The sequence below is a fragment of the Rattus rattus genome, chromosome 15, assembly GCF_011064425.1.
Source record: "Rattus rattus isolate New Zealand chromosome 15, Rrattus_CSIRO_v1, whole genome shotgun sequence".
NCBI classification, from domain to species: domain Eukaryota; kingdom Metazoa; phylum Chordata; class Mammalia; order Rodentia; family Muridae; genus Rattus; species Rattus rattus.
The window spans coordinates 7,195,349-7,209,621 of NC_046168.1; the positions used below are offsets into that span (position 1 = coordinate 7,195,349).

The 14,273-nt window shown below is 46.2% G+C and overlaps 1 protein-coding gene across 10 annotated transcripts in view; it reads right to left on the reverse strand.

Moving 5' to 3' along the window:
- Positions 1–14,273, reverse strand: part of LOC116884728 (protocadherin gamma-C4) — a 184,095-nt gene that overhangs the window by 114,985 nt on the left and 54,837 nt on the right. For 2 of the 10 annotated variants that reach the window (XR_004385890.1, XM_032885924.1), the window contains exon 1: positions 238–4,149. The exons of 7 other annotated variants lie outside the window; for them this stretch is intronic. Coding sequence is in view for 2 of the 3 variants with exons in the window: in XM_032885924.1 (XP_032741815.1) it covers positions 238–2,661 (2,424 nt within the window). In the remaining variant the exon portion in view is untranslated. Of the gene's footprint in view, positions 1–237; positions 4,150–11,035; positions 14,075–14,273 lie in introns of those variants that run through there. One more of the 10 variants, XM_032885918.1, reaches the window with a different exon arrangement.

Here is a 14,273-nt window from a genome sequence, read left to right on the forward strand (position 1 = left end):
AGTCTCACACAGCCCAGTTTATGTGTTGCTGGGGATCAAACTCAGGATTTGTGCAAACTAGGCAAGCACTCTAATAACTAACCTACAATTCCAGGCCTTGTCCAACCATTTTGAAAATGAACTAAGTGACAGCTTACGACTTTTAAGTGTTCAGTTTTTGCATTACTGTCACTTAAATATATGAAAGAGTTCGGCATGTCTCAAAATCCCCCAGAGAAGTCATAGAACGAAACTTACCAGGGCGCAAGCATCTTCATCCTTACTCTCATGAAAATCTATGGATGTTAATAAGGAATCATTTTTCTCACAGCCTTCTTGGTTAATGAGCATGTCTGCATAGTTGGGCTGAGGAAAGATAATGTGGCTTGTCTGGGAGCCTGAAGTGAGCGAGACTTCATGAGAATAGGTTTGTAGAAAAGCCTGGACCCCGTCGATGCCCACAAAATGTGATGGAGGTGCAGGAGCCAATCCACCTCTGGAGCCCTGGAGCTGGCGAGACTTCTGCCAGCGCTGAAGTCTGAGAGCTAGGAGGACAATGACAAAGACAAGGAAGACACAGGAGACCACAGCCACTGCCACCACCAGGTGGAGCGTGATATCAGAATCCTCTGGTACCCCAGGGGTCCTAATGCTGCTCAAGTCAGCCAACACCTCAGGGATGCTGTTAGCCACTGCCACAGTGAGAGTTACAGTGGCTGAGAGAGGGGGTTGGCCATGGTCCTGCACGGCCATCACCAGATTCTGTTTGAGAGCATCTCTGTCCAGCAGGGCCCTCGCTGTACGCACCTCACCCGTGTGAAGTCCTACAGAGAAGAGCCCAGGTTCGCTGGCCTTCAGCAGACGGTAGGACAGCCAAGCATTCTGTCCTGAGTCTTTGTCCACTGCCACCACTTTGGTCACTAGGTATCCAGGCTCTGCAGAGCGGGGTGCTAGTTCCACACCAGTGGAGCCATCTGTGGGGAAGCTTGGATATAGAATCTCAGGTGCGTTGTCGTTCTGGTCCAACACAAACAAGCTCAATGACACATTGCTGCTGAGGGGTGGGCTTCCACTGTCAGTGGCAACAACCAGTAGCTGCAAGTCTTGTATCTTCTCGAAGTCAAAAGATTGCAGTGCATACAGGACACCAGTGTCTGAGTTGATGGAGATATAAGAGGACAAAGGCACTCCCTGTATGGTGTCCTCAGACACAGAGTAAGTGACCTGTGCATTTTCCTGGCTGTCAGGGTCATGTGCAGTCAGTGAGAAGATGGAGGCGCCCCTCAGGTTGTTCTCTGGAATGTAGGCTGTGTAGGAGGCGTGAGGAAAACGAGGAGGGTTGTCATTAGTGTCTGCCACAATCAGGGCAATGTAAGTTTCAGTGGACAGAGGTGGGGCTCCTAGATCCGAGGCTATCACTGTGATATTGTAGATGGAGACTTTTTCTCGGTCCAAATATTTCCATGTCACCAATCTATAATAATTATCTATTGACTTTTCTAATTTAAAAGGTAAGTTATCATGCGTGTAACAGACAACTTGGCCGTTCTTTCCAGAGTCTCGGTCATGCACATTCAAGAAGGCAATTACTGTCCCGGGAAGAGAATTTTCCAATACCGGGTTAAACAAGGATGTAATGGTCACTTCTGGCCGATTGTCATTTACATCTTCTACCATAATTACCACTTTGCTCCTCCCCAGAAGCGCCCCCACGTCTTCAGCCTGTATTTCCATTTCATACAATGAGCATTCTTCATAGTCCAGATTCTTTGCTACTGTCATTTCCCCCGTGTTTTCATGAAGATGGAATAATAGCGATTGTTTGTCATTGATTTTTTGGAATTTATATGTCACTTTTCCGTTGGCACCCTCATCCGGGTCGCTAGCTCTCACTGTGAGCAGCAGAGTGCCTGGGGCCACGTTCTCGAGGACTTTCACGCGGTAAACCGGTTGGTCGAAAACAGGGGCATTGTCGTTGGTATCCAACACTATGACCTGGATGAGCGCTGTGCTGGAGCGGCGCGGGTCGCCGCCATCGGAGGCGGTGAGGACCAGGTGGTGAGAGGGCTCTTCCTCTCGGTCCAGGGTGTGCTCCAGCACCAGCTCTGGGTTTATAGTTCCGTCGTCTCCCCTCTGAATGTCCAGAGAGAAGTGCCTGTTGGGGCTGAGCTGGTAACTCTGGAGAGAGTTTATGCCCACATCTGGGTCAACAGCTTTTGGAAGTGGATACCGTGCTCCAGGGGCAGCGATTTCGTTAATTTTCACCTCCAGATCCCCAACATGGAACTTCGGATTATTATCGTTAATATCAGTTATTTCGATTTCTACTCCAAAGAGTTTCCCTTTCTCCTCAACTAGGATGTTAATATTTACAAGACAGGGAATACTCTGGGCGCACAGCTCCTCCCGGTCTATCCTGCTTGCGGTGACCAAGCTGCCGCCCCGCGGATTCAGGGAGAAAAGCTGCGACCTACCTCTAGAGACGATGCGGACCCCTCGCTCCGCCAGCTCACGGGGCTCCAGCCCCAGGTCCTTGGAGATGTTTCCTACAACAGTGCCTTTATCTGTCTCTTCTGGCACCGAGTAGCGAATCTGACCTACCCCGATCTTGCACAGCGTCCCCATCAGCGTACAGAACAGCACCAGCCGGCCTTGTCGGTGTTGATTCTTGGAAGCGGCCATTGTTTATTATCAAAAGAATCCTCTCAGTCTTCACCGGGCTCAGGTGCCTGGATTACCTTTGCTTGTGATGATGGAAATGATAATCTTACGGAAAGCTGGAGAGCCATACACTGAGGGACAGAATTTCTCCGCAGTTCCGCCGTTGGACTCCGGAACCTGCCAGTCCGATTTCATCAGCGCTGAGAATTCGATGGTTTTCCGGGTGCATCTCTCTCTCTTGGCAGGTGAACAGCGGCGCTTAGAGTCCTAAATTGTTACTGCACGTAGATACAGTTAACTTAAGCTTTGCAAGTGAATTGTTTTCATTCCTTTAAATTAAAATTTGTTCCCAAATACATATTTTAGAAGAAAGTGCACATGTGTGTTGGATAAAGTGTGATTATATTAATTATCAGGTCCGTGGGCTAGCATTGCTTCGAATGACAGGTCCACATTCACGCCCCTAAAAGCAAACAGGGCAGGTTTACCTCCCATAGTTTCCTAGCTTTGTGTGACTGGTTTCAACATACACCACTAAATTAAGAATTCTAGTTGTTACTGGAAGTTAATTCATTCTCAGAGTAAACAAGACCCACTGGAGATGATCGTTTAGAGGATCGCTCTGTCTGGTTTAAACTGATCAGCCTAGTAGCTTTCCACAGAGGAGTTGCTTTTATGCTTTCCTATTAGATGTTATTTTAATTACACACCAGTAAATTTTCAGATTAACGTTGCAAAATTTGAGCAGGATGAATACTTTTACAATTCATTTTTAAAAATCAGATTCTACTGACTTGTTTTATTTTGAATCTATTCCTAGTTGAAAAATACTTGGAAGGGGCAGCTAAAGACACAATTAAAAGCAAAAAGCATATATATGGAGAGAGAGAGAGAGAGAGAGAGAGAGAGAGAGAGAGAGAGAGAGAGAGAGAGAATATGAATGTCAGTCTGCTAGGTAGATCAGGCGCTGGGATTAAAAGTGTGCATTATCAAGTTTGGCAATAGTTGCACTTTAAACAAGATGAGTGTTTAAGGGAGAAGCACACACACACCACACACCACACACACACACACACACACACACACACACACACACACATTAGGTTAGCCCTACCACTACCACTTTCATCCAAATAACAACAAAGAGCGAGGAACATATATAATTATTATAAAAAAGACAAAGATTAAGGCCACCATGAAAATGCTATCAATAGTTTGAAGTAGTAACTGAAGCAGGTGCTACAGATTGCCCAGAGAGAGTGACACAATGTAGTATGACCTTTCGTATGTATTAATAATTGATATTTGCACAGCAGATTGGCAAGTTTGTCTAAACGTTGAAAACTTCAAGACTATTTCTACTCATAGGTGATCTAATTTGTAGAAGACCCCTAGGTATCTTAATTTAGGAGCACAAAGGAAAGGTGGATGCTAGTGTCCATCCAGGTGGCTCAGCAGACAGGGACCTTGCTTCTTAAGCCTTGAGACATGAGTTATATCCTTGGAAGGCATATTAAAGGTGAAAAAATAAAAACCAAACACTCAAAGTGAAGGCCACACTCACACTCAGAGATCTGCCTACCTTTGGCTCCCAAGCACTAAGATTAAAGGTATGAGCCACCACTGCTCAGACACCACTACCAATTTTAAAAATTATATTCTGGAGTGTGTCAGGAAGGAACAGAGGAAAGGCATTGTCCATTTCTTCAATGGTGGAGCCTATTAGATGAACTTCAGAACAGATAAAGTCTCAAAAACCTATGCTTCAAGGGACAACAATCTGCTGTTGACCTTCTGGGCTTTTGGTTGTTGGTTTAGAAAGGGTCTCATATAGCCTGGGCTGGCCTTGCCTCTGTCTCCCAAATGCTGGCAGTATACACATGTATTATCAAGCCTTTTGGTCTCTGATGAATACTGAACCTTCTTTTAAGTAACTGATCACACAAAGTGTATTGTATAAAAGTTACAAGGGGCCATGGGCATAGAGCTGAGTTTAAGAGATCTTATTCTGGTAGTCTTTGGGGGGAAAGGGAAATTATCATAAAAAATCAAAACATTTTAGAAGCTATAACAGCTAAATCAGTAGAAAATATCATTTTTAGTGTGTTGTTTAGTTGTTGACTTTAACGATTATTTCAATGACTTTTTGCTTTTGTTTTTACAGACAGGGTTTCTCTGTGTAGCCCTGGTTGCCATCTTGGAACTCTTTCTGTAGACAAGACTGTCCTCAAAGTCCACTTGCTTCTGCTTCCCAAGTGCTGGACTTAAAGATGTAAGTCATTTCACCCCACACCCAGCTCAGTGACCGCGTTAATATTTATATTATGTTCAAGTTACAACAAGCATTCATCTTATTAATCGTCAGGCAGAAAATTCAGGATGAAATGTCATTAAATTTTAAGGAGAGTCGACACTGCACCTTTCCACACTGGAGGATAAGGGTACTAGCAGAGAGCCTGAGGTTGGCGTGTTACACCTGTAAGGCATGCACGTGCCCTTACTTTATCTATTCTTTGAAGAATCATATGGTCACAGTTCAGATTTATTAAATGTGTAGAGGTGTTTTGTCTGCATGCATGTCTATGCACTGGGAGTGTCTGATGCCCTCCAGGGCCAGAAGAGGGCATCAGATCCCTTGGAACAGGAGTTACAGACAATTGTCAGCAGTGGGTGCTGGGAACCAAACCTGGATCCTTTGGAAGAGTCTCTCTCCATCTCCCATGAACACATTTTTACCAACTTAGGGACTGCATCATCATACTAGGCAGGTGATCTTAGCCACTTAGCCACACCACTAACTTTTCATTATAACTTAAGAACTGGTTCTATCTGAAAAGTATGTATTTCCTGAGACTATGAAGAACTGATAGAAAAGGAATACATTATGTTTGCAGGACACTTACCTGATGGGAGGTTGACTCATTGGAATTACAAAGTGGAAACAAGGCCCCCGCTGAATCCGCAAATAGTAGATCTTGTCCTGATTTCAACTGATCATTACATGTTAGGGAGTTAAACTCTGCCTTCCCCGTGGGTGCTGCACACAGGTTGTAAGAATATGGCAAAGTTCCCTCGCTGTAGTTAGGGGGAACCACCACTTCTGATTGAAAGCAGCCCCATGCCTTCCTGCTGGAGGAGTGTCGCAGTCGAAGTGCTATGGCTAGAATCACAGCCAGGAGGAAAAGAACAGAAATTAAGGCCAAGGCCACCACCAAATAGAACTGCAGCTCTGATTGAGGGTCCGGGGGCAGAGAGTCATCGCTGAATTCTGGGAGGATCTCCTGCAGGCTGTCAGCGAAGATCAGGTGCAGCGTGGCTGTAGCCGAGAGGGGCGGCTGTCCACCATCACGCACAGCGACCAGTAGGCGCTGCCGCGCTGAGTCCCTGTCTCCCAGGGCACGCGCTGTGCGGACCTCGCCTGTGCGCAGCCCCAGGCTGAAGAGCCCCGGATCGCTGGCCTGCAGTATGTGGTAAGACAGCCAGGCATTGTGTCCTGAGTCTGCGTCCACAGCCACCACCTTGGTGACCAAGTATCCAGGTTCGGCAGCGCGAGGCACCATGTCGAAGAGCGCAGATCCGTCCGGCTCGAGAGCGGGATACAGCACGCGTGGCGCGTTGTCGTTGCGGTCGCCCACCAGCACGCGCATGCTCACGTTGGCGCTGAGCGCGGGCGATCCCTGGTCGCGCGCCAGCAGTGTCAGCTGGAAGGAGCGAAGCTGCTCGTGGTCGAAGGCGCGCTGCGAGAATACTACTCCGCTCTGCGCGTTTATAGTCACGTAGGACCACAGCGATTCAGACTCGAGGTCGCTGGCTATGATGGAGTAGGAAACCTGGCCATTGGCCCCCAAATCCGGGTCAGAGGCTGTGACTTGAGCGATGGAGGCTCCAGGCGGATTGTTTTCCGCAACATGGACTAGGTACGAACCCTTCGTGAAAACTGGAGCGTTATCGTTCACATCGCTTATACGCAAGGTGATACTCGAGCTGGAAGAGAGAGGCGGGTCACCTTTGTCGGTAGCTCTGATAGTAATGTTGTATTCCGCGTTCTGCTCACGGTCTAGAACTCCATCCGTCACTAATTTATATGTGTTTCTTGAAGACGTGAGTATTTTAAACGGGGCACCGCCTTCTAATTTACAGATAACTTCTCCATTGCGTCCAGAATCTTTGTCACGGGTTTTAAGCAGAGCGATGTACGTTCCTGGCTCAGTATTCTCCATTATGAGGTCAGGTAGAGATTGGAATAACACTTCGGGGACATTGTCGTTCTCGTCTAGAACTTCTATTTCCACCGTACATTGCGCAATCATCCCCCCACCATCCTTTGCTTCCAAAACAAGGGAATATTCTTTGACTTCTTCGAAATCTAATGTATCTAGAGTAGTAATTTCTCCGGTATTAGAATCCAGGTTAAATTGGGTAATCTGGCCAGCTTCGCTGAAAGAGAACGTGATCTCGGAGTTGACACCCTCGTCTTGGTCTGTGGCCACCACCCGAAGCACGGTGGTTCCTGGGTACACGTTTTCCGGAAGGCTCACCCTGTATACGTCTTGGCTAAACACTGGCGGGTTATCGTTGGCATCGGTCACTAGGACCTGAATCTGTGCAGTGCTGCTGAGGGGTGGATGCCCAAAATCCAAAGCAGTCAGGACCAAGCGGTAGAATTTCTGCTTTTCCCGGTCTAGAGCTGTCTTTAATACCAGTTCAGGGTACTTACTACCGTCTGACTTCTCTTTATTCACCAGTGAAAAATGATCATTGGGACTAAGCTGGTAATTCTGCAGAGAATTGGTTCCGATATCTGCATCATGGGCGGATCCTAAGATAAATCGTGTCCCTGGTTTTGAGGACTCACTTATTTGCAATTCAAAGGATGTGTGCGCGAATTTTGGTGTGTGGTCATTAATGTCCTCCAGCTCCACGCTCACGTGATAAAAGTTCAAAGGATTTTCAGCAACAGCCTCAAACTCCAGAGAACACACCGGCTTCTTCCCGCAAATCTGCTCCCTGTCCAGCCTGCTGCTCACTAGCAACTCCCCGCTCTCTGAGCTCACACTGAAGTAAGGCTTCTCAGAACTGATACGTAGCTTTCGCGTCGGTAACTCCTGGACACCGAAGCCCAGGTCCTTGGCGAGGTTTCCCACTACCGAGCCGGTGGGCATTTCCTCGGGGATCTTGTAACGGATCTGCTGCTCAGAGCGCGGGCAGAACAAAGGCAGCAGGAAGGGAAGGAGCATTGGCCGCCTGTGTCCCCGGCGTCTCTCAGCAGCGCCCTCCGCATCTTTCTTGCTCCCCTTTGCTTGCTCACCAGCCTGGAGACGCCGGGTTATGAAGAAGTTCCGTGGTGCGGATATTCCGGGCTCCAAACGGACTTTGGTACCAGTTCTAGTCCATGAAAGGATTCTTCTTTTGCTCGGAAAGAAGCGGTGCAAAGAAGGCTGAGAAAGGAAGCCTTGGAAAGCGCTCTGCGGCTGCGCGAGACGAGGTGTTCCAGAATCTCCAGTCAGGCCAACAGCGGCGCCCAGAGTCAACAGTAGGAAACTGCAGCCTCTGCTCTTGGAGGTTTTTAATTAGCAATTTCCATACATTTAATAACGTTCAAAATTGTATTGTCAGAAATGGCTTTTGTTACAAATTTCTAGGATCATGCCGCTAAATGAATAATATATGTTGGCATAATATGCTTTAATCTTTAATACACAAGTAGTGAGCCAAACATGACTGTAACACGTTCTCTGCCTCAATAATCTCAGAGAGCAATAACTTTGCATATTTATTGAGCATCGATATAGTGGGATGCTTTTCCTTCTGTTTTATATAATTTTTATTGTTCTTCTTTCTTTCCTTCTTTCTTCATCTTTCTCCTTTCTTTTTTTTTTTTTTTTTGAAATAGGGTCTATTACATAGCTTGGCTCTCCTGGAAGTATGTAGACCAGGCTAGCCTTGAATCATAGATCCACCTGCCTCTGCCTCTCAAGTGCTGGGATTAAAGTCGTGCCCCATCACCTGGAGGAAATGTGTTTTTTCAAAACTGCAATTCATATTCATCATCCAAGTCATTTTATTTTCCAAAAGTTCTCTGAGCAATTGGCGAACAGCGATATTATCTGATCCTCACAGGTAAAGGGATGATGCAACACTGAGCAGTCAGACCACCCATGTCCATCACAGTTATTCCCACTAGATAACATCAGCACTCGAATCACCCAGGGAATATGATTTGACCTTGTGACACAAAGGGACTAAGGTTCATGGGCTGGTCGCTTCCTTTGCACTTGCTTTATATTTCACGGTAACCTTGGAATCGGATGGAAAACCACCCTGGAAGGCTGGCTTTCAATAGATCCCTCTGTTTAGTGCTGACTTCTCTTTGTTTAAAATACATCTGAGAATCTAATAAGTGTTGATTAGGGCAGTTTCTTCTCAATGTGTCTAGATACTCTATTTACACCAGTGTGTCTTCTCCAACAAGATTAATTAGTGCCCTCTTCTTGAGTGAGTACACATTGGAACGCTATAGGAGTAAACTATTCTCTCGTGCTACTAAGTGCTGGTCCATTGGCAAGCACCACAGACTACAGCATTACACCGTAACCCTTTTAATTAGCACTCAGAAGGCCCCAGTCGTCATTATCGCCTTGTCATATTCTTCTTCTACATAACTGTAGTACAAGAGCACTTTGTGAGGGAATATGGAGGTAGCCCTTCCCCTTCCTTAGTTCTAGTCTTTCCCCCTCCCAGAAGAATGGATAAATGAAGGTGAATATTGATCTGGGGTTTGAGAGTATGAGGTGGTTATTTCATAAAGCCTTCTTTCTGGTATCACTCCCAACCCCCACCCTGGGAGGACACAGACGTTTCAGCTGGAATGCCACCAAAAGAATACGTTGGCGTTGTGTGTGGAGACAGGCAATTGCCCATTTCTCAATAGGGTTACAGTACTTGAAGCGATACTGGGGTTTGAGATTGAAAAGGCTGGCCCGGGGTTGGGGATTTAGCTCAGTGGTAGGCGCTTGCCCTAGCATGCATAAGGCCCTGGGTTGGTCCCCAGCTCCAAAAAAAAAAAAAAAAAAAAAAAAAAAAAAAAGGCTGGCCCAAGTTCTTGTTTGTCCTGAGTGTTGTTGAGATAACAAGCAAAACCACCACACCTACCTTGGAATAATATGACATATATTATCGGAGATTGAATCCATTTCGACCAATTAATTTTAGTGTAGTATTAGATACCATGACTGCTTTAAATAGATCTTATTGATATTTGACACATTTCATTCTTTTGTTTGATGTGTGTGTGTGTGTGTGTGTGTGTGTGTAGGCCAGTGGTAAGTATCAGGCACTGTTCTGCAAGAGCCATCTACCTTATCTTTTTGAGTCAGGGTCTCTCACTGGCGGTTGGGATTTCGCCAGTTAAACTACGCTGGCCAGACTCATCCCAGAAACCTGTGTGTCTCTGCCTCCCAGTACAAGGATTAAAAATGCACCACCATAACCTGCATTTTTCTTATGAGTATTGAGAATTGAACTCAGGTATTCACACTTGTGCTGGACACATTTCATCCTCGGAGTATATATCTAATATTCTATGAGCAACCCAGTTTTAGTAGGTGACTATGCTTTACACAGTTGAGCAACTAAAGCTTTAAAGTCCGCTAATTTCAGTTACAGAGAGGCAAAACAGAGAAAGGCTTCAGACTGAAAAATCATTAAGACTCTTTTATAGATGTGAATTCTAAGGAGAACCCCAGGAGGGTGGCTAAGGAATGCTTCACTCTTAACGAAGGGAGAGACTCAACAATTCATTTTCATTTAGAGGATATTTGAGTTAAGAAAATGAAGTTGGAATTAAGTACATAGGACAAAATTGTCTTAGTCTATCTATTTACATTCTTGTAAAATCTAATTAAACCACACTGTTTAACGAAAAGACATCCCAATCCATGTGCTTCTTGCCAAAGTAAAACCACTGAAACAAACTGGTAAACTTTTCTGCACCATTTACAAGTTTTTAAATCCATATTTTTCAAGTTCTTGTTTTTGCAAAATGATAGAGACATTTTGTGCAAAAGATAATCCTTGTGGAAATTAAGATAAAGGAAGAGAGGTCTTTGGAGATGGTTCATGGATGAACTAATAGACTTGAAAGCGTGAGAGTCACTGTTTGGATCCCCAACCCCTGTGTGTAAGTACCAAGTATGCATGATAATCCACCTGTGATCCCAGAGCACGAGAGACGGAGACAAGGCATCTTGGCGCAAGCTGACTAGCCACGTTAGTCAAATCAACCAGCTCTGGGTTTAAATAGGAGACCCTCCCAAAATAACAGAAGAAACAACCTGGCATCATGAGAGTACTGCACATACACAGACACACAGAAAAAGTAAAGAAACCAACTCACCTGGGTACTTGGGGTTTCACCCTTACATTCTTGAAAATCTATGGATGTTAACAAAGAATCGCTTTTCTCACAGCTGTCTTGGCTGATAAGTGTATCCACGTAGTTGGGCTGAGGGAAGATAATGTGACTCTTTCGAGAGTCTGCAGTGAGTGAAACCTCGTGGGAATATGTCTGTAGGAAAGCCTGGACACCATCCAAGCCTACAAAGTGTGAGGCAGGCACATCTTCCAGCCCACCACCTGAAGCTTGTAGCACGTGTGATTTGTGCCAACGCCATAGTCTGAGAGCCAATAACACAGTGACAAAGACAAGGAAAACACAGGAAACAGTGGCCACTGCCACCACCAGGTAGAGGGTGATATCTGAATCATCAGGTTCACTGGGGGTCCTAATGCTGCCTAGGTCTGCCAGGACATCAGGGATGCTGTTGGCCACAGCCACAGTGAGTGTCACCGTGGCTGAGAGTGGGGGTTGGCCATGGTCCTGTACGGCTACTACAAGGTTCTGTTTAAGCGCGTCTCTGTCCAGAAGAGCCCTTGCTGTGCGCACCTCACCAGTGTGTAGCCCTACTGAGAAAAGCCCTGGCTCACTGGCTTTAAGCAGGCGGTAGGACAGCCAAGCATTTGGGCCTGAGTCTTTGTCCACAGCCACCACTTTGGTCACTAGGTATCCAGGCTCTGCAGAGCGGGGAGCCAGCTCCACCCCCGTGGAACCATCAGTGGGGAGGGCAGGGTACAGGATCTCAGGGGCGTTATCATTCCTGTCCAGCACAAAGAGGTTCAATGACACATTACTGCTGAGAGGTGGGTCCCCACTGTCACGAGCAGTCACTTGCAGTTGTAGATCCCGAAACTGCTCATAGTCGAAGGATCCAAGTGCATATAGGACACCAGTGTCAGAGTTGATGGAGATGTAGGAGGACACCGGCACTCCCTGGATGCTGTCTTCTGCTAGAGCATAAGTGATTTGGGCATTCTTGTCACTGTCAGGGTCTTGTGCAGTCACCGAGAAGATGGAGGCACCTCTGGGATTGTTCTCAGGGACATAGATGGAGTACGAGGAATCGGAAAAGGTGGGTGGGTTGTCGTTGGTGTCCGACACATGAATGGACATGTGAGTTTCAGTGGACAGGGGAGGGATTCCACCATCTGTGGCCTTCAGTGTGATGTTGTACATAGACATCTTTTCCCGGTCCAGGTTTTGTGCCGTGACCAGCCTGTAATAATTATCAATTGATCGCTCTAACTTAAAAGGCAGGTTTTCTGGCAAAGAGCAGGTCACCTCGCCATTCTTCCCCGAATCTTTGTCTTGGAGGTAGAAGAGAGCGATCACTGTCCCAGGTGGTGTGTCTTCAGGGATGGGGCTGCTCACAGATGTGACAGTTACTTCTGGGGCATTGTCATTCACATCCAAAACGGTGATCAGTACTTTTGCCTTGGTCAGACTACCAGCCCCATCTTGAGCCTGAACTTCCAGTTCATAGAAGCTGGATTCTTCATAATCCAGACCTTTTAAAGTCGACAGTTCTCCTGTCAGGGAACTCAGATGGAACATTTGCAGAAGTTCTGGAGTTATTTTCCTAAAAGCATAGGTCACTTCCCCATTGACTCCCTCATCCAAGTCGATAGCATTTACTGTGAGAAGTCTTGTGCCTACTGGCACGTTCTCAGGGACTGTCGCTTGATACCGGGGTAGAGAGAAGACTGGTGTGTGGTCATTCACATCCACCACTGTCACGCGGATGCTGGCGGTGCCAGATCGGAGTGGGTCCCCGCCATCATAGGCTGTGAGGACCAGATGGTGAAGCCCCTCTTCTTCCCTATCAAGAGCCTTCTCCAGCACTAGTTCTGGGTACTTGGTCCCATCATCTCCATTCTGCACAACCAGGGAGAAATGGTGATTGGGGCTGAGCTGGTATCTCTGGAGGGAGTTCTTGCCCACATCTGAATCTGTAGCCTCGCTAAGTGGAAACCGCATCCCAGGAGCTGCGTTTTCCATTATTTTTACATTTATTTCTTCTGTTAAGAATCTGGGAGCGTTGTCATTAACATCTATTACTTCCACCTCTATAGGGTAAAGATTCATTTTGTCTTCTATCAAGATGTTAAAGCTAACGAGACATCGCGGGCTCTGAGCGCACAATTCCTCACGGTCTATCCTGTCCGCGGTGACCAAGCTGCCGCTCCGCGAGTTCAGAGAGAAAAGCTGGGTCTTACCTTTGGTGATGATGCGGACTCCGCGCTCCGCCAGATCCCGAGGCTGCAGTCCCAGATCCTTGGTGATATTTCCCACAAAAGATCCCTTGTCTGTCTCTTCAGACACGGAGTAGAGAATCTGTCCTGCCCAGGCTTCCCACCGGGTCCCCAGGAGAATGGAGAGCAGCACAAATCCTCTGTAGTCAGAGCCCCAGCCCCTCTGCCCAGGCGCCATTGCTGTCCTGCAGATTTTGCTCACACCCTGAGAGGTCTCGGAATGTGCTTCAGAACCCAGTTGTATTCTCCAATATCCCGGTGTGCGGAAGGGAAGCCGGGAATCCAGCCATTCGGCTTGAGTTTGATGCGGCTTGATGGAAGGCTTGCCCGTCTCAGTCTGTCCTTTCTTTGTGTTGTAAACTCGGTGGTTCTGTCTGAACTCCCGCACCACCATCTCATGGTTGGTGAACAGCGGCACGCAGAGTCCTTACTAAGTTACTGCACCATCTTGAAGCAAAATAAACTGGTTTTTACAGAAAGATGTTTAATTCTTCAAAATTTTTGTTTGCTTAAATTTCTTCATCTCAGACACCACGGATACACTTTAAAGATGCATTTTAATGTATTGACTAGTTGATAAATCCAAATACATATAAAAATATCTTTCAGGAAGCAACGTTGAGGTTACGTTCTTGAGCACAAATTCACATTTCAATTAGAGAAAATTAAGCCTTGGTAGGCAAACATGTAAACGTTATTTAAATCTCTTTTGTAAAACTATTCTGCAAACATATCTCTATGTAATACTTTACATTCTCTGGAACATTTTCTGTTGACAAATCATTTATTTGGTGTTCTATTTAGTTTATTTCTTATTAAAAAAAAAGCCAAGTATTAACACTGACTATCTCTGCTAGCTTATTCTTCCCTTTGACAACTGTCACCGTGATAGCGTTTGATCAGCAGATGATAAAACAGTCAGGTGATCTTGCAGATTTGTCTCCATGAAGATTCAAAATTAAATATGTGGTCAAACTCGCTGACAA